This window comes from Poromitra crassiceps, assembly GCF_964638095.1.
Source record: "Poromitra crassiceps genome assembly, chromosome: 6".
NCBI lineage: Eukaryota > Metazoa > Chordata > Actinopteri > Beryciformes > Melamphaidae > Poromitra > Poromitra crassiceps.
In genome coordinates, this window is record NC_139627.1 from 38,064,197 (window position 1) to 38,088,905 (window position 24,709).

Below are 24,709 nucleotides of genomic sequence, written 5' to 3' on the forward strand. Positions count from 1 at the left end.
CTAATATCAGCACTGCTGTGATTATCTTCGGCACTCGGCCTGCGGCCTCGTGCCTACGACCGAATCACAGCAGTGCCGATATTAGCCAACAACAGCACTCCCTCTCGTGTGATATTGCTTAAATATATACCCACTGAGATTCTCTCTAGAAGAGATTCCCTGGACCCAGATGCACTCGCATGCCAATGATGCATGCAGAAAGAGTGCAGATAGGAAAGAGAGTATAATGCGATAACGGTCCACACCACATGTTTCTCTACAGAACATTGCAACCTCCAATCTCTGTTTGAGTCTGAATCATCTGAATCTCATAATATGGGACAAAGCAACGATGAGCTGCATGCTAAAGGATAATGAGAAGAGTAGGCTAGAGCTGCTGCTCCTTTATGTATGGGAGGTGGAAAAGTACCCCAGATGAAAATTCATTTAAGAGGGGAAAAGCTGCACTCTTGTGTCTGTAGGGGGGTGAACGACATTCCACTGCCATAGGCCAGTTTCCACTCACCGCCCCCTCTCCCCCCTCACTTGTGCAGCAGTTTATGCAGGCTTGTTGCCTTTGAGCTAGTGTGTAGAGTAGACTCTGAGCAGGGACACGATGGCTTCTCAGCAGCTCTGCTTGAGGTTAATGGGGCTCACTGTATTGCTGACACTGTTGGCCCTCAGAGGTGAGCTGATTCTCTTCCCTGTCTGTCTTTGACTGTCCCCCTTTTTTCACTTTTACTCTGCATTCAATTTCCTCTCGCATGCAGAACTCTTTTGGGTCGTCATTAGCCTATCCTTCAGCATCTGTGGCTTTGTCTGTGTGGCTCATGGGCGTTTAATTCTAGATTTTCATGGCATGGCGTTTTTATGGGCTAACCTTCAGGGCTAACCTTCAGGGCTACCTGTCTCTCTCTCTCTCATGCACATACACACAGGAGAGATGTCTCTCTCTCTCTCATGCACATACACACAGGAGAGATGTCTCTCTCTCTCATGCACATACACACAGGAGAGATGGAAGGTTGACTCAGATTAAAGGACAACAAATGAGATTTAGAGGTCATTGTTCAGACAGGCAACACTGATCAGTCACAGGGGACAAAATGTCTCTCCAATGTTTCTCCTCTATCTCTTACTTCTCAAATTAATTTTTAAGGAACATCTAAATATTTACAACACATCCATGAAGAGTTTGAGACAATCTTACATCTCAAAGTTGAGGACACTTTTTACTACTTGTGACGGCATAACTAATCCTGAGGTGTTTCCTCAGTCAAATGTGATAAATCACCTCACTTTTGCAGAGAGGATATAGGCCTATTAAAAACAAGATCTCTCATTAAAGTCTGATTTTAAGCCCCCACATGATCATGTCAATGTAGTTTTCACTCAAGGTCTTGAAACACTGCAGTGTAGCAGCTATGAAACTTAAGTCCTCGGCTTGTCTCCATCACCCTATCCCAAACCTGTGCTTTAAAATGTTTTTCAGTTCATTAGCTGAGGACTATTGTCAACCATTCACTTCAGAGATGCTTTTTCTTCAACCGCTTTTAAGACAGCTGCATTTAAAGCCCTTCTGAAGGAGCACTGAAACAGCTGTTGTTCGAGTTCTAAATGCTGATGCCAAGAAGATCCTTGTGCTTTTGGAGCTAACTGCAGCATTTGACACTGTCCATGCAATCCTTTTGGACCGCCTGCTGGGTTGAATCACTACGACTGTCCTAAGTCAGTTCAGGAAATATCTTGCAGATATATGATTGGTTTTATGTTAGTCTTGTTAACCATTCCTCCAATACTCACAGCAGTAGCTGTGGAGTGCCACAGGGTTCTATTTTAGGGCCAATCTTTTTTTTAATCTGCTACCACTATAGATGCAGTGTCATCAGGAGGGATGGAATACCGTTTCAGCGCTCTAATATACTGTATTAATGACATTAAAATATGGATGTCACTGAATTGTTGTGGGCTCTAAAGCCCAGGTGAAATGTATGGGCGTCATCATAGACTCAGACCAATGCATTGAGAAACATATCTACAGTATAACTAAATCAGCTCTCTACCATCTTAGAAAAATAGCAGAAGTAGGCCTCCGACTATTTGTTTCCCATGCAAACATGGAGGAGTTAATTCATTATTTATTTCGTCCTTTGTTTTGATCCATAATGTGTTGTGAAGCACTCTGCATAGCATTCCATGGCTTGGGGACGAAGGATGGAAAAGCACTCCAGGCAAACATCTGGAAGGGGTGACTCATAGTTAGATTTCCCAGGCAACTAACATACAATTCACCTCACACTCTTTCCTTGTCCTGCAGACAGGCAGCTATTCGCTTGAGAAAAGTTAATTGTTGCTCAGTGCTCGTTTGCAAGCCGAACACATGCAAATCATTTCGTCTAATGGTATCCATGTGTCCTCCTGATGACTATGTAGACTACTACATGTGTTGTGCTTACGGCTCTGTGATTCATTGATATACCCATGGTGAAGTGAAGTGAAGTGGGGTCAGGGGCGGGGCAGATGAATAAGACAGTCCAATTACATTAGTTTGTATCCTGGCAGCAATTAGATGTAGGCATACGCTTTCACTACGAAGTGCATCTGCCCCCTCTGACCACACGTCACCATGGGTACATCAAAGAATCTTGATACACACATAGCCTTAAGCACAGCACCTGTAGCACACAGTCATCAGGAGAATACATGGATATGGCTCGCCTAGAGGACATTCTTTTTTCATGTGTTCAGTTTGCAAACAAGCACTGAGCAGCTCGTGCCATATTACTCCAGGTGCCACAAGAGAGAATGATACATTCATAACTCTAGTTCTATGATCAGGCAAACAGGCTCTCGTGCTTTAGCCACTGCGCACTGAAATTTGCATGCATGCCTACACAAAAAGCTGCTCTGGGTGCCTCACATTTGACATAACATAATTATGTCAATGCACCCACGGGGCATGAAAAATTTAGCAACTTATATCTCAAAAGCAATTAGCAACAAAAATAATGACTCGTTTCAATCATGGTGAACAATGTTAACTGCCAAAGGATTTGGTGACAAATCGGTACAGCTGATGCCGACGCACGTTAACTCGCGTTATTTGCTTTGCCTAATCCAAATAAGTCTGTTGTTTGCAGTGCTCCCATACATAGGGGAGCCTGTCATCACCCTCCCCTGTGGGGGGTGTTGAGGCACAAATATATTTATGTAAATTAGTGTATGGCGTAGTATTAGCTACATCTATGGACTATGGCTACTTTCCTTGGAATAGTTGGCAATACTGGTGTAAAACCCTATGAGATATGGGGGGGGGGGGGGGTGAATGGCATACAAATCTTATACTACACCACTATTTATTTTTAACATTCGCCATATATAACTGTCAACTTCAGCCACATTCTGCTGGCTCCTAATTGACAAAATCTTACAATTTACACTGAAACTATATAGTGTGTTTGTTTATTGACAATGACTCTCCCTTATCAGATGTTTCCAGTGGTAGCAGCCTGCACAAGATCTTGAGGAAAAGAGACGGTAACATCCATACAGGCACACTTAACAGTGCTAGCATACTGCTGACATGCAATCACAATGAAAACTGATTTTGCATGTCTCTGCCCTGTTGTGCTTCCCTCCAGTGGCAGGAGCTGGAATCGCTCCCTCAAAATCTGCGGTTGCTGTCCCTCCCTCCACGGCCCAAGAGTTCCTGGTGAAGCTGAGGCGGAGCAAGAGGAACATCTGGGACCGCAGCAGGCCGGACGTGCAGCAGTGGATTATGCAGTTTATGTACATGGGCTTTGATGAGCAGGTGAGGGGGTGAGGGTTGTACAGGGTCTTCAACGTTTATTCTAACAAACTTCACTGCCCTGTCCCATCCTGAGAGTGCTGTACCCGATCATTGATAGCTGTTACAATACTAAATTTATGATAGAGTCACTCCATCTCCAGTGAAGCTCTCTATATTGTACTGTACCTGTTAAAGGACATGCATTTTTTGAGGGATTTTAGCTGATTTGTATTGACTTAAAAATGCTTAAACCTGGTGGCTTAAAGCTATTTAAGCAACAGCGTACATATGAGACATAAAAGACTCCAGGTGTCTGGATGTGGAGGATAAAAAGTGTGAAGAGTGACATGGGTGGGGTTGGATTTCATTTTGTAGTCTGTTCTGTAGTCTAAAAGAAAGTCTTCCAAAGGCACAATTATCCTCAGTTACTGAATACTGTATGTTGCTGTCTGACAGGGACTCTGAATCCCAAATATGGAAACAAATGCATGACAGTAGCCTACATGGAATCTCAATCTCAAAGCCTTTCAGTTTTCTTTCAGGTCAGTGACTTTAGAGATTCACAGGGGTCAGTGGGGGATGGAGGGAACACAGACGGCAACAAGTGCAGAAAAAGAGAGAATGAGAGTGCGAAAAAGTGTCTCCCCTCATTATTTGTGATACTGTAGTTGACAGCGTTTGCGTTTCAACCAGCAGGACTTCTCAAAACGGCGCTGTGCATGACATCCTGTGTATGGGCGGGCTATATTTGCTGTTGCCTCCCCACTGCTGAAATTGACAGCTGTGGCCTTTGAAATGACATTGACATTTCTCGTCTCCGGGCCGCGCACAGCTGCGCCGCTTGGACCTATTGACGCTCTGTGTCGGAGAAATCCTCCACTGACTCTCCATGCATTAGCTTCAGTTTCTTTAAAGGCTCATTGTCTGTGTCGCAGAGACGGGGATTTGGACTTGAGACTTGGACTTGAGTCGCACTTAAGTCACACACACAGTGACTTGAGACTTGACTTGGACTTGAGATTTGGGACTTGTGAACAATAGCCTATTTATTTGTGTGTGTATTAACATTAAGGAAAAGTCTACTAATAATAATGTCGTCTAATCAATGCTGATATTGTATGCTAATAGATAGAAAGTGAGGATAATACAGTATATGCTTTGAATCCCTTAGCTTTAGCTATGCAGTGTTCCAAGCAGACCAGATGGCATCCAGCAGATGATAGAACGAGCGTTCTATCATCTGTTGGATGCCATCTGTCCATAAGAGACTTGAGACTTGACTTGGACTTTAGCTCAAAGACTTGAGACTTGACTTGGACTTGCAAAAAATGACTTGTGAGCATCTCTGCTGTGTCGTTCCTCACCAGAGGCTGGAGGCGGACCTTTCTTACTGGATGGACCATGCGCGCGCCAGTGACCAAGGGCGTCAACACCACTATGATGAGAACTCACCCATCGGCCCGCGCGACACCAGCTCTTACAGACATGGAGCGAATGTCAACTACGACTACTATTAACTCCAGCCCCACAGCGCACACACATACTGTATACCCGTATGCATCTATAGCCTATACTGCCGGTCTTTGGTGTGTTCTGAACATCTCAGCTGATCTCTTCCAGTTAACATTACTCCTCAACAGCTGGTATGAAGCCATTAATGCCACTGTACTCGCCCACTTCTTCCTCTACATTAGCCCATATATGTGTATGTATATTGGACATCAAATAATTTGAATTAATTTGGTTTTGCCTTGATTAAACATCTCCTCCTGTCTGTTCTATAAGGCTGACTTGTACATAATGCTGGTAAACTGATGTGTTTGAAGAGTGTACAAGTGGTCACTAAAGGATTATTGTAAATCAAGAGACATCTGATTCCATCCTGCCCCGCCACCCCGCCCCCAAACACACCATGTGCCACGGAACACTTTTCAAATTGGAAATGTTTTATTAAAATAGCATCTTCACCTGAATTGATAATATTCACGTCTTGGCATTAGAGATTTCACAAAGCAGAACACAATGACCTCTGGAAACACGCACAATGATGCTCTAACAGTCTCACTAGAAGATGTGAGATTTGTCCAATCCTAGAGTGCGTTGTATGATTCAGGCAGCTGTCACAGTCAGGTAGTCCATCTCCAGAAACAATACCGTCAAACTGATAAAATAATCAAACAAAACATAAATACTGACAGTGCAAGCTGTTAACACTTTTCTTAAGTCAGCATTTTAAATAGCAAAAGCACAAATTCACAAAAAAACAACCCCCCCAATGTGGGTTGGGTCTGACATTTCTCCTCTTTCATTTCCATGTCTTTGATGCAGGCATGTCCATCTGACATGAGAGCTGCCAGGAGGGAAGCCTTTATCCTGCAGATTCCTGTAAAAAGTGCAACTGCGGCACCAATGGAAGGCAACGTCTTTTCGAAAAGGCCGAATAGTTATTTCAGCTTCTCTGAAAGACACCATTTCCCAGAGTGCACTACTCAGCAGTGTTATTGGGGAGAGTTGCTCCTCCAGCGTCCTGTGAGGAGTCCCAACATCCTTCAGTGTTGTAGGAGTCTCTGTGATGGGAAGCCTGGCCTCAGTTGTGTCTGGGTCGTCCCTTCTTCATGCGGGCAGCTTTGGGTTTGGGGATGTACTGGTTATTGGCCTGGTGCTCCAGCTCCCTATGGAAGTACTGGATAGTTTTGTTCAAGCCTTCCTCCAGAGGCACCTGCCAACACACCAGAACACAAGATAAGGAGGCTGCTGTTGCCAATATGAAGACCTAAAAACCCCGACACAATGGACACTATGCATTAGTGTTGGACCGATACACCGGGCCAATATTGTCATTTTATAAAATATGAGGTATGTCATCCACTGCCGATATGAGGTTCCTCGCAGACCGAATCTAGATATAAACAGTCTGTAAAACTTGAAATTATTTTTTTCTTTGCACATCTTATTAATTTAATAATAATAATAGTTTCTTGTAAATTCATTCTTCATTCATCTTCTTATACTTACAATGTTTTGGTATGAAAATGTTGACAATTCTGCAGCCTTGGGTCACACCATGTTCGATTGAGAACTGTCTGCAGCGGGTAACTAAGGCCATGTCTACATGGAGACGGAACCAATCTTTTTTTTCCCCCGTTTAAGAAAAGTTTTCCATAAACACGGAATCGTTTCAAGAAATGTGTGTATCCACATCTAACCGCTGTAGTATATATGCCAGGCCAGTAAGTGGCGCTATAACGCTGCCACAAAGTACACCAAAAACAGAGAATAAGACAATCTCGTCAATAATGGCATTCAACCACTAGGGGCGCACAGTCTATAATGTGTATCTCACTGTAGCGAGCAGCTTAAACCCTTGGCTTTGCAGGGAGGTTTGCCATGTCGATGAATAAAATGATTAAACCTATACAGGCAAATGCAGAGCTGTTCAGCAGGGCTGATGGTCTCCCTGTAGCCTACAATATAGAACGTTAACTATCGGTAACGTTCCTAATATCATCCACTTCCATGATCTTTAGACATATGTTGCAAACACACCCCAGCGTATTGGCCGCTCCTGCACATCACAGCACAGGCTAAATGATGCAACATAAATATACATTATATAAACTCATGGCATAAATGTGTTTTTATTGAAAAAGTGCCGTCAAGTAAGCTAAAGTCTTGTTGGAGTGGACACGAGTGGACATCACAGTGCAACCATGTGGTCGTCAAACCTCTCACTTCACTATTCACGTTGTATTTGCGAGGGATATATATAGAGCATCCCGAGTATGTCCGTTACACTCAGGGTTTACATTTCATTTCATTTTGTCCAATATTAAAATACTCCAGAATTGCATGTTGTATTAAAAATAAATATTATTTCTAACACGTTTAGCCTGATTTTGTTTGTGTTATTGTAAAAACTTAGCCGCCGCTAAGCCTTCTGGGAAATATCCGATGAAGGGAGGGGAGGGGTGGATGAGAAGAGTCAGCTGTGGAGCCCTGAGGATGTTCTCCATGTCCACTTGTTGCTGACGGTGGTAATAGAGGAGCATTATATTTTGCTGCAAGAGCCCTAACAGGCTCAGTAGCTGCTGTAGCACGAACGCTAGTGCACTGTAAGCCGCCATGATTGTTATTGTTGCTGGCGGAGAGAGGTGGGGCTATGGCGTCATCGGTTCAGGAAAGATGTGTATGGGTTGTAAACACGGAATTGCAAGGGTGGCGTCTTCAGATTTATTCACTCTGGGACCCGGTTTAAAAAATTAGCGTATACTCCCAGAACGCTGGTTCCGTCTGGACGAAACGTCGATACGAGAAAAAACTTTAGCGGATACACCTAAACTCGTCTCCATGTGGACATGGCCTAAATGTCTCAAAAATAAGATCTAGCATGTATGCTATTGTGTCCACACAGAGTACTTACTTAGCATGTGACACTGTGTGCGTGCAAGCATTTGTTCCTGAAGAAATGTCGAGCTTCCTGTCAGAGTGTCTAGCTTTCTGTCAAGAGTGTATAGCTTCCTGTCAGAGTGTATAGCTTCCTGTCAGAGTGTATAGCTTCCTGTCAGAGTGTATAGCTTCCTGTCAGAGTGTATAGCTTCCTGTCAGAGTATATAGCTTCCTGTCAGAGTGTATAGCTTCCTGTCAGAGTATATAGCTTCCTGTCTGAGTGTATAGCTTCCTGTCAGAGTGTATAGCTTCCTGTCAGAATGTATAGCTTCCTGTCAGAGTGTATAGCTTCCTGTCAGAGTGTATAGCTTCCTGTCAGAGTGTATAGCTTCCTGTCAGAATGTATAGCTTCCTGTCAGTGTATAGCTTCCTGTCAGTGTCTAGCGTCCTGTCAAGAGTGTATAGTGTTCCACACGTACCACCGGTTCCCAGCCCAGCATCATCTTGGCTTTGCGGATGTCAGGTCTTCGCCTCTGTGGGTCATCCTGGGCCTCAGGAAGGAACTGGATCTGACTACGGCTTACTGTGAGTGTGTGTGTGTGTGTGTATGCAGAGGAAGGGAGGAATAAGAGAGAGCCATTGTCAATCTAATCAGATCTACCCTTTGACACTGATAATAAGCAGCATTTCACAGAGATCAAATCAGCTTTGACTTTCTTAATGCTGCTGATGGTCATACACTATATAACTGCGTTATAAAGTGAACGAGCAGAAAAGTGAGTGGGAATGCTTTTTGATGAGGTGTGCTGGGATGAAACGCTCCCCAGTGAGCATGCCACTGCTTTTCTGCCCAAAAAAAAAGGACCACACTTTATCTGGATAGTCCACCTCCAGCGAGTCTACAGCAGAGGTGGGACCAAGTCATTATTTTTGCAAGTCACAAGTCTTTGCACTCAAGTCCCAAGTCAAGACCAGTAAGTCCAAAGTCAAGTCCCAAGTCCTAAACTTTGAGTTTCGAGTCCTAAACAAGTCATCATGCACTCGTCATCACCAAATGTAATGCCAATTTAACAGTGTAATAATAAGAACCCATATTTAGGACCCACTTCCCATTGTGATAACCATGTCGTCACGACGAGCTCACAAGTTCCATTTGAAGGCAGCATAACACATTAGAGATGGCCTATGGTACAGAAATGAACATTCAATTCATGGACAGCAGCTCTGGCAGACATTCCTGCAGGCAGCTGCCAATCGCACGCTAGCGCTCCCTCATAACCTGTGACATCTGTGGCATTGTGTTGTGTGATAAAGCTGCACATTTTAGAGTGGCTTTTTATTGTGAGCAGCCCAACGTGCACCTGGGCAATAATCATGCTGTTTAATCAGCATCTTGATATGACACACTCAGGTGGATGGATTATCTTGGCGAAGGGGAAGTGCTCACTAACACGGATTACAACTAATGTATACATCTGAGAGAAGTAAGCCCTTTGTAATGTATGTATATAAGTAGTAGTCTTAGGCTGCTTTCTCACTGGGAACGATTGCTTTCGTTGCGTTCTGTTGCGCACCCGGGAACGATAGCCCCCCCCCCCCCCCCCCCCCCCCCGCTGGTCAGCTTTCACATTACAGCATTTCTTCTGCGAGTGCACTTGCATCATCAACTATGCCTGGAGTTTATCGTCGCCCGTTTGTTGTCTACGTGGTTCGGAATGGTTGGCTTTCACTTGTCCCGAAACTGGGGTCAATTTGGGGACAAGTGTGCTGTGGGACAAGTGTGCTCGGGGACGGTACCGGGGCGCCAGTGAGAAAGAACCCTTAGATTCTTTGAGTTCAATGCATGAAAAATGGGAGCAAAAACAAAAGTGCTGCATTTATATTTGTGTTGAGTATAATAAGCTGTTAACACATACAAAGTGAAACAGTTGAATTGTTCAACTAATAAGCTGTTGAAATGTTACAAATACTCAGTCGCCTTTCTGTAGGCGAACTATCCAAATAAAGTGTTACAAAAAAAGAGCTATGTGGAGACACGCCCTAAGGCAGAAGCCAAATGATGGGGGACATGATGTGACATGCTGGGCATGAGTCAACAGGGGATTGAGATAGTAGCAGTCAAGAGTTATAAGAGATGAAATAATGACGCACAGAGGGAGAATCCATGCTTCAGCTGACAAACCGGTGCCTCTCAGAACACTGACTAAGTGATGATGGATGAGATCTGGAGCACAGAGGAAGACACTTGTAGTGGGTTGTTTGCACCTTAATAAATTGATGAAATTGGCCGTGTGCTCCAAATCTCATCCTTCATCCATGAAATAATGATGGTGTGATCAATCTCAAACCTTACCAACAAGACTTTTGATGAGACGAGCAAACTCCAGTATGGTATGTTCCTCCGGATTCCCCTGTGAACACATTTCACGAACCTCCGTCATTGCAGTGTCAACTAGAGGTGACATCCCACTCCCACAAAAATATTCCCGTCCCGTCCCAATCGCGGTAGAATGACTCCCGTCCCATTTTTCTTATTTCTTTTATTTGTTAAGTCTCTAGTAGTAGTATGTCCTCCCCATCCGTTTAAGATTACTTTGATCTACTGCAGACGCAGTTGTAGTTCACACCTTTTGTATTTATATATAAAAATGTATATATTGTTGTCATGAATCCCGCTCCCACCCACTCCAATTGACTTTTTTCCTGTGGAATAGTGAAATTACTCCCAATCCCGCGGGAATCTCACGGGACCCATGGGATTCCTGAAAAGATTTCAGCCTCTAGTGCCAACAGACTGATGAAACCACTGACTCGTCAGTAAACGATCAGCCTGTACACAGCCATTGGAAAGACTAAAGATGGCAGAATAATAAAATAGCACACGGCTGGGTATGAACAAAGGTTGTTATCATTAACTAAAAATAAAACTAGGTGCGGGGAAAAAAAACATTTTAGTTTACAAAACCTAGTAAAGAGGCAGTCGCGCACATCCAACACAATAAAGCAGGTGCAGGAACCAAAAACAGTAAAACGTAAAAAAGAAAGAAGGTCCGCACACTGAGGAAGTCTGTCTGAGGAATCAACTCTCCACTTTCCTTTCCGTCAACAACCTATACACCAATCTGGATTCAAAGCAGGACACTCTATTATCAGTAACGGAATCACTAAGACTGGCGCGAGCTGCAGGTCGCTCCTCAGTTCTCTTACTACTTCAACCACACCTTACTGTACTGTACTATGCCCCTGTATCAACCACACCTTACTGTACTGTACTATGCCTCTGTATCAACCACACCTTACTGTACTGTACTATGCCCCTGTATCAACCACACCTTACTGTACTGTACTATGCCTCTGTATCAACCACACCTTACTGTACTGTACTATGCCTCTGTATCAACCACACCTTACTGTACTGTACTATGCCCCTGTATCAACCACACCTTACTGTACTGTACTATGCCCCTGTATCAACCACACCTTACTGTACTGTACTATGCCTCTGTATCAACCACACCTTACTGTACTGTACTATGCCTCTGTATCAACCACACCTTACTGTACTGTACTATGCCCCTGTATCAACCACACCTTACTGTACTGTACTATGCCTCTGTATCAACCACACCTTACTGTACTGTACTGTACTATGCCTCTGTATCAACCACACCTTACTGTACTGTACTATGCCCCTGTATCAACCACACCTTACTTTACTGTACTGTACTATGCCTCTGTATCAACCACACCTTACTGTACTGTACTATGCCTCTGTATCAACCACACCTTACTGTACTGTACTATGCCCCTGTATCAACCACACCTTACTGTACTGTACTATGCCTCTGTATCAACCACACCTTACTGTACTGTACTATGCCCCTGTATCAACCACACCTTACTGTACTGTACTATGCCTCTGTATCAACCACACCTTACTGTACTGTACTATGCCCCTGTATCAACCACACCTTACTGTACTGTACTATGCCCCTGTATCAACCACACCTTACTTTACTGTACTATCATGCCCCTGTATCAATCAACCACACCTTACTGTACTGTACCATCATGCCCCTGTATCAGCCACACCTTACTTTACTGTACTATCATGCCCCTGTATCAACCACACCTTACTTTACTGTACTATCATGCCCCTGTATCAACCACACCTTACTGTACTGTACCATCATGCCCCTGTATCAACCACACCTTACTTTACCATCATGCCCCTGTATCAACCACACCTTACTTTACTGTACTATCATGCCCCTGTATCAACCACACCTTACTTTACTGTACTATCATGCCCCTGTATCAACCACACCTTACTTTACTGTACCATCATGCCCCTGTATCAACCACACCTTACTTTACTGTACCATCATGCCCCTGTATCAACCACACCTTACTGTACTGTACATCTGTATCAACCACACCTTACTGTACTGTACTGTGCATCTGTATCAACCACACCTTACTGTACTGTACTGTGTCCCTATATCTACTTATCGCAATACCACTGTCTCCACACTATTTCTGACGTTTTCATCGCGATCCGCACATAATGTAGTCTCTGTGCACAACTTACTGTACTGTACTATGCCTCTAACACTAACAAAACTAAAACTAAACTAAACTAACTGAAACTAAACTGAATTGAAAACAAAAATTTTAAACAAAATAAATAACTCACCAGATTGACTGGACTGCTGATGTTACTGTTCATCAACAACACCAGGCCATTCACCAGATCACTGGAGGAGAAAAGACAGACCTTCACATGAGGAGGCATTTCAGAATAATTTATTTTATTTTTAGTAGCCTCGGTTTGTATGAGGGACAGAGTGCAGTGAGGGAACTATCCAAGGTTACACATGCTTATGAGTATATACACCAACACCACACACACATAATATTTGTGATAATGAATGTAGACACACACACACACACACACACTAACTGATACACAAGGTAAAGAAAAAGAAAACACACACACACACACACACACACACACACACACACACACACACACACAATCATTCACACATTCACACCCCCCATCCTGGCTCAGTTAGAAGATGAAGTACACATAAACATAAAATAGAGGTGGCGATATGGTGGGAATCAATATAATGATCAAAGGATTTCAGAGATTGAGGGCATTGTGAGCTACCAAATAAAGCACACGGACGCACACGCTCACAAGACGGCTCCACTCCTTTCCAATACTGCTTTTTCACACAGCAAAACAGCAACTACATCATCATCAGGAACTAAGAGGTTCAATGTCTTTAGGAAAGCCACAAAGGCTGCACAGGATGTGCAGCCTTTCACTAGTTCGCCCCTTCACAATCCTTTTGAAACCTTTCAGTCCTGATAAAAACATGCTATGTAGAATATGCAGCCCACACATCTCATTATCTCGTCATCTTTTTGCACTTTTGTAAAGTGGCCTTGGGTTCCTCGAAAGGCACTATATAAATCCAAGCTATTATTATTATTTCATCTCTTTGAGGCCATTTACACTTCTGCTAAACCACTTGCAGCAGTGGATGGAGGCAGGCTGACTGGAGGAGAGGAGAATTCTAGTGAATTAGAATGGTAGAAAACAACATTTTCTTATATGTTGTATGTACACGGGAGTCACTATGTTATAGCTATGTTCACATGAAGAGCATGAGTTGAACAATGCCATTGTATAATGGAAATGCATTGTGTTGACAAGTGAGGAATTGATCACTAGCATGATGAAACACCATGGAAAGTTGGAAAAGCATAATGTCCTGACTGAGGGTTGTGAAGATGTGACAATAGATGACTGAGTTTAATGCTGCTTTTAAAGTGTGGTAAATGTAATCTGGGCTGTACTGTATATTATTACATGTGAAATGTTTAAAGATGGGATAGGGTGAGGAGTAGTGTGATGGCTGATTAGAATTGAACTGCGCACATCAGCGCACACACAAACATGATGGCTGATTCATCTGCAAATGGGGTTGATCATGCAGATAGACAGTGTTGCCTCCAACTAGAGGTTAGGTCACCGTGACCCAGCAAAACAGAAACACGCCCTCCCTAAAAACCAGATAAAAGGAGACGGACTTCACAGCTATTATACTGATAGTTATAATATATTATAATATATTATAACTACACTATATAATATATTATAACTACACTCTAGTTTGAGTGTAATTACATTGCAAAATGACCCAATTGAATGTGTTAATTCATATAAATACCTAGGCATCTGGCTAGATTCCAAATTGTCCTTAACTGTCCATATAGATCACCTTGTAAAGAAACTAAGGAGGAAAATTGGTTTCCTGTGTAAAAATAGATCTTGTTTTTCATTGTGCACTAGAAGATCGATTGTTCAATCTCTAATATTGTCTGTTTTTGATTACGTATTGTGTACATGCATGCCTCATCAACTGCTTTGAAGTCGCTTGACACTGTGTATCACAGCATCCTGCGCTTCATAACAGGTGATTGTTTTCTTACTCATGATTGTATTTTGTATGAAAAAGTGAGCTGGCCCTCTCTGACAGCTAGAAGAAAGCAGCACTGCCTCTTATTTATTTACAAAGCCTTGATTGGACAGCTTCCACTGTATCTGTCTTCACGTCTTACTCACATTAACACCAGTTATTGTACACGCTCGCGGTCTCACCTCAGGCTGCGTATTCCACGAGTGAGATAAGAACAAGGAAAGACTGCTTTTTCATTTTATGTCCCTAACAAGTGGAATATGCTCCAGGACACTCTGAAGCTGGAGAAATGGATCTCTCTGGACTCATTTAGAGCTGATTATCATTTGTTCTTATTGCTCTTATCTTGTCTGTAAACCCTTGTATATGTTCCTTGTAACAGAGCACTCTCTGTATAAATAAAATATAAAGGATTGATTTCTCTAACAGACAAGATTACTTGTTGCCTAGTGAATTGATTTCTCTATCAGACGAGATTACTCGTTGTTTAGTGAATTGATTTATCTATCAGACGAGATTACTCGTTGTTTAGTGAATTGATTTATCTATCAGACGAGATTACTCGTTGTTTAGTGAATCATCAGACGAGATTACTCATTGTTTAGTGAATTGATTTATCTATCAGACGAGATTAGTCGTTGTTTAGTGAATTGATTTATCTATCAGACGAGATTACTCGTTGTTTAGTGAATTGATTTATCTATCAGACGAGATTACTCGTTGTTTAGTGAATTATCAGACGAGATTACTCATTGTTTAGTGAATTGATTTATCTATCAGACGAGATTACTCGTTTAGTGAATTGATTTATCTATCAGATGAGATTACTTGTTGTTTAGTGAATTGATTTATCTATCAGACGAGATTACTCGTTCAGTGAATTGATTTATCTATCAGACGAGATTACTCGTTCAGTGAATTGATTTATCTATCAGACGAGATTACTCGTTGTTTAGTGAATTATCAGACGAGATTACTCATTGTTTAGTGAATTGATTTATTTATCAGACGAGATTACTCGTTTAGTGAATTGATTTATCTATCAGGTGAGATTACCTGTTGTTTAGTGAATTGATTTATCTATCAGACGAGATTACTCGTTTAGTGAATTGATTTATCTATCAGATGAGATTACTTGTTGTTTAGTGAATTGATTTATCTATCAGACGAGATTACTCGTTCAGTGAATTGATTTCTCTAACAGACGAGATCACTCGTTTAGAGAAAATGAATATAGGACGGAATCAAATCTCAAAGGGAGCACTAGTTGCTTTATGAGAGTACCACACAGAGAATGGAATATCATGTTTATGCCTATGTTGATGCTTAAAGTCCCTGGAAACCAAAATCCACAAAAACCTTCTAACTATTAAATTTAGGGTCTTATGTGAGTAAATGTGTGCCTCAGAAAGTATTTCTTCTGATGAAGGTTGTTGAACCGAAACGTTATCAATAAAACTCCTCTAAAGTCTTGAGTCTTGGGGGGGTGGGGGGGGTGGTGGTAAACCGAAGTATATATGTCGGGAGATGTCTTTATAAAAAAAAAATCATGCATTTTAAGGCATTTTCCAAGGAGTTACGCGCATCTGATGTTGTAACTATTTCATGTAAAAATGTGTAAAAACGGGTACCGGTACATTGCTCAGCGTTGATTTCGTTACTTCAACGCACCTACTACTAGATGTAAAATTTGACGAGCTTTCCAATGCCGCCAGTCCCGTGTCTGGACGTGCTTCCGTTCCCGAGATATGGTCTCTTTGCAAGGAGCTATGGAAAGCTAACATTAGCTACCGTAGGCTAGGTGGTTGAAAAAGATGGCTGCCTTTTTTTTCTTCAAGACCTCTGAAGGGGCGTGGAGGACCTCTAGAGGCGGGACCATGGCCCACAGGCCCACAAGTAGTGTAGTTCATAGGTGCTCGACTTCCGCAAGGCTGGACTTGTCGCCCCGACGCGTTTTGCGTCAGAGCGTCATGGAAATAATGTGAGAGATGGTTGATATCTCTGGCTGTAAACAACCAATTTCAAAAATTTCAACGGATTCGAAAACCTTAGGGGCGTGAGATTTAATATATATTCATATTCCCCACGGGAAAGCCATCCTTTAAGTATGCTCCAGAGTGCAGACTTTTTTCCCAGAGTCCACGGGAGAAAATACACTCTAAAATCTAATTGATTCTCATGACTTTTGCCATGACTGTCAAACCTAAATTTATATACTTTGCGACGTTCATCATCGTTCAAATTTGGCTGGTGGCTTATTAACATAGGTTCCTGTGATGTGATGAACTCAAAATGCTAAATAATAAAACAATATTTCTGGTTTCCAGGGACTTTAAATAGGGAATGTATAATGAACTCCATGTTGCAAAATAAGGTAATGTATATTGGACAATGATGTCATGTGTATTGGACAAAAATGTACTGGACATTGAGTTGTATGCTTTGTAATGGAAACTGGAAACTTATATATAAAACCTAGTAATAATCACCTGGATTATAATCTTTTATTTTTCTTCTTCAAATTTTTTTTGAGAAGGGTCCACGAATCCCATAAGGTAAGAGGTATGATTTTGGGTTAACAAAATATGTACTGGGTAATTCTACTATATAGGTTAGTCAATTCAAGATTCAAGATTCAAGATTCAAGATTTTTATTGTCACTCCGTAGTACAAGTATCACGTGTGAAATTCTTGTGCTGTGAACTCCGTTTACAACATAGTACAAATATAACTTGGCATATGAGTGCAAAAACAACGAGACACAACAAGCAATAAGGCAGTAGAGTGATAAGACAAGTCAGAGACAGTGGCATATTCACTGCACATAGGTGCACATGTCATGTGCATACTTTGGACGACGTATTTGACGTACAGGTGCAAATAGCATATACCTAATTAAGCATACAATTAAACATTAGACATAAATAATGGTAGCATCTACAGTGCGGTACAGTACAGCTACTACACTATTTGTGTCTGTTAAAGAGTCTCGTGGCCTGCGGGAAGAAACTGTCCCTCAAGCGATTTGTGCGTACTTTTGGGACCCTGTATCTTCTCCCTGAGGGTAACAGGGAGAACAGGCTGTTGTGGGGATGGTTTGTGTCTTTGATGATCTTCAGGGACCTCCTGAGGCACTGCTGGTTATATAGTTCCTGCAGTTCTGGCAGCTCACATCCTGTTACGTGCTGGTGCCTCTGTAGAAGTCCCTAAGGATTTCTGGCCTTAGCCCAAATTTCTTTAGGCGCCTGAGTCCGTGTAGTTGCTGTTGGGCCTTTTTGACAACAGTGGCGGTGTGACCGGCCCATGTCAGGTCCTGGTGGATGTTGACTCCCAGGTACTTGAAGCTGTCCACCCTTTCCACCACTGTGCCGTTGATGGTGATTGGGGGGTGTGCGCCCCCCCCCCCCCTCCTGTAGTCTACAATGATCTCCTTGGTCTTGGAGACGTTCAGAGAGAGGTGGTTGTCCTGGCACCACTGTTCTAGGGCCTTCACCTCCTCTCTGTAGGCCGTCTCGTCGCCCCTGGAGATCAGCCCCACGACTGCTGTGTCGTCTGCAAACTTCACGATGGTGTTAGAGATTTGAGTCGCCACGCAGTCGTGGGTGTAGAGGTCGTACCAGAAGGGGCTGGAGACGCATCCCTGGGGCGCTCCTATGCTGATGGTCAGTGGGGAGGAGGTGAGGTTGCCCACTCTCACCACCTGGTGGCGGTCTGTCAGAAAGTCCAGGATCCAGTCACACATTGCTGTGTTTAGTCCCAGGACCTTGAGCTTGCTTACCAGCCTGGAGGGTACTATGGTGTTGAATGCTGAGCTGTAGTCCACGAACAGCATTCTCACATAGGTGTCCTTCCCCTCCAGGTGTGAGAGGGCAGTGTGGAGTACGTGTGCTATTGCATCCGCCGTGCTCCTGTTGGGGCGGTATGCAAATTAGAGCGGGTCGTGGTCCGGGGGGAGTGTGGGGCGGATCTGTGATATGACTACCGTAAATTCCGGACTATAAGACGCACCGGTGTATAAGCCGCGGGACCAAAATTGTCTATTTTTTTCTTCTATAAGCCGCACCGGACTATAAGCCGCGGGTGTTTTGATGTTTAATTACCATATGAAAGGGTTCGTGCACAGAGAGGAATGTCGGGAAAGAGATCGCTGTTTGGGGAAGCTCCCATTTATTAACATTTCAACAAAACAAAACAAAAGTCAGGTCACTAATCCCCAGACAAAATCACACAACAATAGGCTACCGTATATGTGCAGCAAACCTGTAACCAGAGAAGTCAAGTCACTAATCCTCGTCTTCCTCTTCTTCCTGCGTACTGAAACCACCAAAGTCCTCATCTTCAGTGTCGGAAACGAACAGGTTCAGGGTGGCTTCGTCAACCACTCTCCTCTCTCCTTCAGGTGCCATGGCACGAGTCCGATACCTCACGAGTCCGACACCTCACGAGTCCGAAAAAAGAGGCTAACTTCCCCCAGACCCTAACCCAAAACCTAACCTCTCCCACCCCCACGCCTAAACCTAACATCCCCCAGACCCTAACCCAAAACCTAACCTCTCCCACCCCCACGCCTAAACCTAACCTCCCCCAGACCCTAACCCAAAACCATGAGGTGTCGGACTCGTGAGGTATCGGACTCGTGAGGTATCGGACTAGGGGGCAGTCCCCGTGGCGTCATCCTCTTCATCCCGCAGCAGTCCAGCGTTTTGGAACCCGTTGGTAATTGTGGATGTTTTCACACTCCTATAATATTCCGTGATCTTCCTTTGTGTGAATTCGCCGAAGTTTGTGATTTTCTCCTGATAGTCGGGAGGGAGTTGTTCAGTAGTTCTCCCCCGGACGGACAGTCCCTTTTGCCCAGGTTACGCGCGGCTGCTCTGTTTGATCGGCGGCTGCTCTCTTTTAATGCGAGATTGACTGCTTTCAACTTGAAAGCTGCCTCGTGTGAATTTCTGCGTACCTTCCCCATGGTAAGTGAGAGTGTTGCTTCTACTGCTCGTCTTGTTGTGAATATTCCTTGATCTTCCTTTGTGTGAATTCACCGAAGTTTGTGATTTTCTCCTGGTAGTCGGGGGAGGGAGTTGTTGCCCGAGTGGCCGTTTGCTTACCGTAATTACCATATGTAAGTGGTCACGCACAGAGGGGATTGTCGGGAAGAGATGGCTGTTTGAGGAAGCTCCCATTTACCGTATTACAACATTTCAACAAAACAACATAACACAACACCACCGTTGTTTATTTTTACAGTGCACACAGTGTCCGCGGTGTGGTGAAAAGAGGGCAAGAGAGGAAATTAAAACAGAAGTGGATTTATAGTTAGAAAGAGTGCTAAAAAAGAGAGATTTTTTTTTTTTTTTTTTTTTTTTTCTGAAAAAATCCATAGATAAGACGCACCGTTATATAAGCCGCAGGGGCCAAAAAACGGGAAAAAAGCCGCGGCTTATAGTCCGGAATTTACGGTAGCTTTTCAAAGCACTTGCTGGCTATGGGCGTGAGGGCTATTGGGCGCCAGTCGTTTAGGCTGGTCACTTTCTGCTGTTTGGGGATGGGGATGATCGTTGCCGCTTTGAAGCAGGAGGGAACTTGCTGGAGGGAGAGGGACTGGTTGAAAATGTCTGTGTATACGCCAATTCTTTCACCCTGGAGGGAAAAAGTGCTATCAGGCCACCTAAATCAGTAGTCTGCCCCCCCCGATGCTCGGGGAGGAGGGGATAGAGGTCCTAGATTAAGACTTAGAGGTATACAAAGGATTAACATGTCGTTACTCATCAGGGAACTTAAATGCACGCCTTTGCTCTGAGTATTTCTAGTCGTATGGGATATCCTCTGTTTGGAAGAAATCCGCTGGTTTTCACGATTTCCCACCTCCGTGATTTATAAGTGTTCCGATGACACTATTTTAACTCTCAGAAGGGGGGTCATAGGTCAGAGGTCGCTTGCAAATAATCACAACACCTGGCACTAACATGCATTTTCTGTGATCAGACTGCAATCAGATAGTGCTTGACCATTTGAAAGTACAGGAGTAAATGCCCCCAAGACACATTGAAGAGGGATTGCAATCTGATCGGCCAAACTACCTCCGGAGGTAGTCAGGGACGCATTGTGACCACATTGAACACAAGTGTAAATGCAATGTGTCCTCTCAATCTGCATACATCCACTGTATGCAATCTGATGTATTGCAATCAGATTGCAATCTGATCACCCAAAACGCATGCCAACGCCAGGTGTAAACGTAATCAGGTTAATATGGTCAAGCACTATCCAATTGCAATCTGATCACAGAAAACAGATATTAGTGCCAGGTGTAAATGTTAGGGCTGGGCGATAAAATGATAGCAATATACTGTATATCACGATATGCACGTGATCAATACAATAAAAAAATGGCTCGATAGAGCCATCCGATAGACTGCATGAAAAAAACAAGAGCGCTTCTCCTCCGTGGCCATGGTCCATGGCTCATAAACAGCCTATCATGTCTTTTGTTAATACAGCGTGCTACGAGTGACATGGAGACAGCCAATCATTTACTGTCTGTAGCAGTAAATCTCAAATTAATTATTTATCCATCTTCTTCTTATAGTGGAAGTAGTATAATAAAAATGTAATTCTCAACACTGCACCACACATCGCTAAGGCTGGCAAAATACAGGAGGAGCCTAGACCTCAAGACACTGACTGGGTGCATATTTGTATGAATTTTGGTTTAGAAGTGTGCAAATTCATGCCAATGCAGAGGCAAAGAGGAATGTACTGTACTATTGTAGGAATGCCTGTGTACACATATTTCATATTTTAAATAAGCTTTTAGCCAGAAATTCAGCAACTCATTCCACTGGTTTGAATAGGCTTTGGTCCCAAGAGGTTGGGTTAAACAAGACTACTGTGGCCCACACATTCCTCTGCTGCTGCATCCTCTCCCCCCCTCCCCCCGTACATCTGTGAAGGGTTAAGCCTTATATTGATAGTATTCTGTTACATCACCACACGGCCATTTTGGTAGGAAAACAACAGGTGATTGTGATCAATTAACAGGTGATAACAATCAAGTGACACAGCCAATGAGCTGTGTGTATTGTAGCGCCATATTGGTAGGAAAAAGGCTTGTGACATCATCAGAATACTATGAATAGATAGATAATTTATTGATTCACCTGGGGAAATTTGGGTGTCCAAACGGGTGTTATTTTCAGTGGAGTAGTTGTGTGCACATCAAACCTGTTTTAAGGCCAGGTGCCAGATACAAGTAGCCTACGATATCGTAGTTTGAAATAATCGTGATATTGATTTGAAGTCATATCGCCCAACCCTAGTGATAGCCTGGATTTTCATTCCTGAAGTTTAATTATTGGTTGACTGGGCCAGAGTAAATGGTGTGCTGTGATTACTATTAGTCAATGATATTGAGTGACCAGTGAGTACCACCAGGGGGAAATAGCTTATTCAAACTTGATCTAGGACCTACATGTAGAAGATATATATTTGTGTGTGTGTGTTGGGGGGGGGGTTGGTTGTGTGCATGTGTACATGTAAAATGGGTCTGTCTCTCGTGTCCTCACTGAAACATTTTCTCTCTGAGGCCTGGCCAGCTGTTGTGATGAAGGGTGATGGAATGGTGGGTGGCACAGAATAAAATGTGTCTACCGTATTATCAACCACAGCTGTTAGAGTGGGACCCCCAAGAAGTCAGTCATCCGAACATCCACCCATCCATCTCCTTAATGATCTGCAATCATCTCTGATTCTGGTGGGCAGTGTGTGCTGTGCAAATGAGGATAATGAATTGGCCAAACTTAATGCACATATAAGGCTTAAGATAGGAGTGGATATCTACACACTGGAGTAGCTCCCAATATTATATTGACTACAAAATAAAATGCAACCTTCAACCCAATGAGCACATGAGCCCAAGCACAAACCCACACACACACACACACACACACAGAGAGAGAGAGAGAGAGAGATATATCACTTCAAGGGTCCTAGATAAAGTTTGAATAAGCTATTTCCCCCTGGTACACTACTCACTGGTCACTCATAATCATTGACTAATCACAGCACACCATTTACTCTGGCCCAGTCAGCCAATAATTAAACTTCAGGACTTGTCCTGCATTATAAATTCAAAATATGCGCATTACCCATAATCCCGCGCCGAATTTCAGGCACTGCCTTGGGCTTAATGGAGTCTGCTGAGCAACAGTTATAATTTGTGTGATTGGAAAATCCATTTCTTCAGACTACAAACACCGCAGAAAGCCAGAAAATAGTAAAAGCACTTAAACTGATTAGGCAAAACAAATGAATATGAGCTGGAAAATGTCCCAATTACAGATGAAACGATAACCGGTTTAATGATAAACCATGATAAAATTCCCTTACAGTAACCGCACCGTTTCAAAATTCCATTATCATTAAAAGTGTATTACCGTGATCATAGCACTTTGAAAAAAACAGTAAATACTGTCCATCATCAACCAAAGGTAGCAACAGTCTCCCAGAAGCCTCCCAGAAGTCTTGGTGAAATGATTTCAGTGAGTGTATCAGTACTTTTTGAACATTTTCAGCAAATCTTAACAATACCGTGATAATACTGATAACTGTGATAATGTTTGTCACTATAATCGTGATATGACATTTTCATCTTGTTTCATCTCTAGTCCCAATGCTTGTGATTTAGCGCTAATCAGGGTTCAAAGTCGACTTATGCTTGGCCACAGGGAAAAGCAACAGAAAATATTAATGGCTAATTACATATATTTCTACTTTTTCTATGCAGGAGGAAAAAGGAAAAGAGGGGGGGGGGCATGGTGTTGAAAAAGGAAATGATGAGTAAGAAGAAGAAATGCTCCCTCCGTTCTAAAATGACATTATTAAATCAGATGTCATCAAGTCCCTTGGTAGAAAGGAGAAAATCTCTTGAGAGGAACTAAGAGAAGGCAGATCAGAGATATTCAGAAGGGCCACAACTGGAAACCAATCGCACTTCTCTCATCACGGTCATCTGCTACATGGGCTGCGTTAAGCTTTCACTCTGGCTTTGATGACAAAGGTGAAAATAATCCAGCGAGAATCGAAAATAAACAAAACGGACCACTGCAGGAAGAGAGGAAAGTGATTCAGCTCTCAGCTACAACGATAAACTTATTTGGGAAAGAGCAAGTGAAGTACACAGATAAAGGAAATCATTAGGGGAAGTTAGCCATGTCATTTTTATTTTTTTAATGTTTTTTTTCCCCCCGATTTTTTATCCCATTTTTATCCCCCGTTTAGTGCTCGTTTGATTGCTCATTCCTGGTTGCTACTCCATCCTCTGCCGATCTGGGGAGAGCCGAGACTGATTCCATGCTTCCTCCGAGACATGGGCAGTCAGTCAGCCGCTTCTTTTCACCTGCCAGAGGAAGCTTCACCGGTAGGACATAGCACGTGGGAGGTTCACGCTATTCCATCCAGTTCCCCTCCCTCTGAACAGGCGCCCTTAACGATCAGAGGAGGAACCACATTAGCAACCAGGATGTTGCATGTTTTTGTGAAGGGGGTTCCTACTGTATATGAAGGAGACCCCCGGGAGGCACGGGGAGAACATGCAAACTCCACACAGAAAGGCCATTTTGCTGACCCCACCCGGGCGGTGGGCACTCGAGGACATGCGGTGTGTGGACGGGCACGCATTCCTTCAGCGCTCACCTCGTCCCCAGGTGGGAATCGAACCCACGACCTTCGAGCTGTGAGGCGATAGTGCTAACCACTGCACCACCGTACCTCCTTGTTAGCCATGTCATTTGACGTTTTCCAAGAGTTAAACTTTCAGGAGAGGTTACCTGAAGGCCATGGCTTTCCATGGATTACACCACGCTAATCAAGTTATTTAGGTGATATGGGAGCTTCAAATATCCACCATGTCTCTGATCTCTCTTCTTCAAAGTGCTCTGTGTGTCTTCCTGCACATCATCAGACCAAGCAGCAGATGAAAGAAAGCCTGGTTCAATTAATCTCAGATTATTATCTATACACAAACCCAAAACCACACACATTTGGGTGATCAACTGGTGACTTC

General features: G+C 43.2%; 2 protein-coding genes across 2 annotated transcripts in view; one reads left to right on the plus strand and one right to left on the minus strand.

Moving 5' to 3' along the window:
• Positions 1-531: 531 nt before the first annotated feature.
• ecrg4a (ECRG4 augurin precursor a) lies at positions 532-5,629 on the plus strand. The gene is made up of 4 exons (XM_083638828.1): positions 532-665; positions 3,469-3,516; positions 3,621-3,790; positions 5,137-5,629. Exons 1-4 carry the CDS (start codon positions 596-598, stop codon positions 5,284-5,286), a joined length of 438 nt encoding a protein of 145 aa, XP_083494954.1. The 5' UTR covers positions 532-595; the 3' UTR covers positions 5,287-5,629.
• A 104-nt stretch (positions 5,630-5,733) lies between these two features.
• Positions 5,734-24,709, minus strand: part of uxs1 (UDP-glucuronate decarboxylase 1) — a 77,840-nt gene continuing 58,864 nt past the window's right edge. Inside the window, exons 12-15 of the mRNA XM_083639551.1 lie at positions 12,852-12,912; positions 10,509-10,566; positions 8,635-8,738; positions 5,734-6,488 (exon numbers count right to left, since the gene is read on the minus strand). Coding sequence (XP_083495677.1) covers positions 6,357-6,488; positions 8,635-8,738; positions 10,509-10,566; positions 12,852-12,912 — 355 coding nt within the window. The 3' untranslated portion in view covers positions 5,734-6,356. The remainder of the gene's footprint in view (positions 6,489-8,634; positions 8,739-10,508; positions 10,567-12,851; positions 12,913-24,709) is intronic.

Excerpts from the sequence above, each read along its gene's own strand:
- ecrg4a (XM_083638828.1), top strand. The coding sequence starts at position 596 with ATGGCTTCTCAGCAGCTCTGCTTGAGGTTAATGGGGCTCACTGTATTG. Across the intron at positions 3,517-3,620 it reads GATCTTGAGGAAAAGAGACG|TGGCAGGAGCTGGAATCGCT; the intron begins GTAACATCCATA and ends GCTTCCCTCCAG. Across the intron at positions 3,791-5,136 it reads ACATGGGCTTTGATGAGCAG|AGGCTGGAGGCGGACCTTTC; the intron begins GTGAGGGGGTGA and ends GTTCCTCACCAG.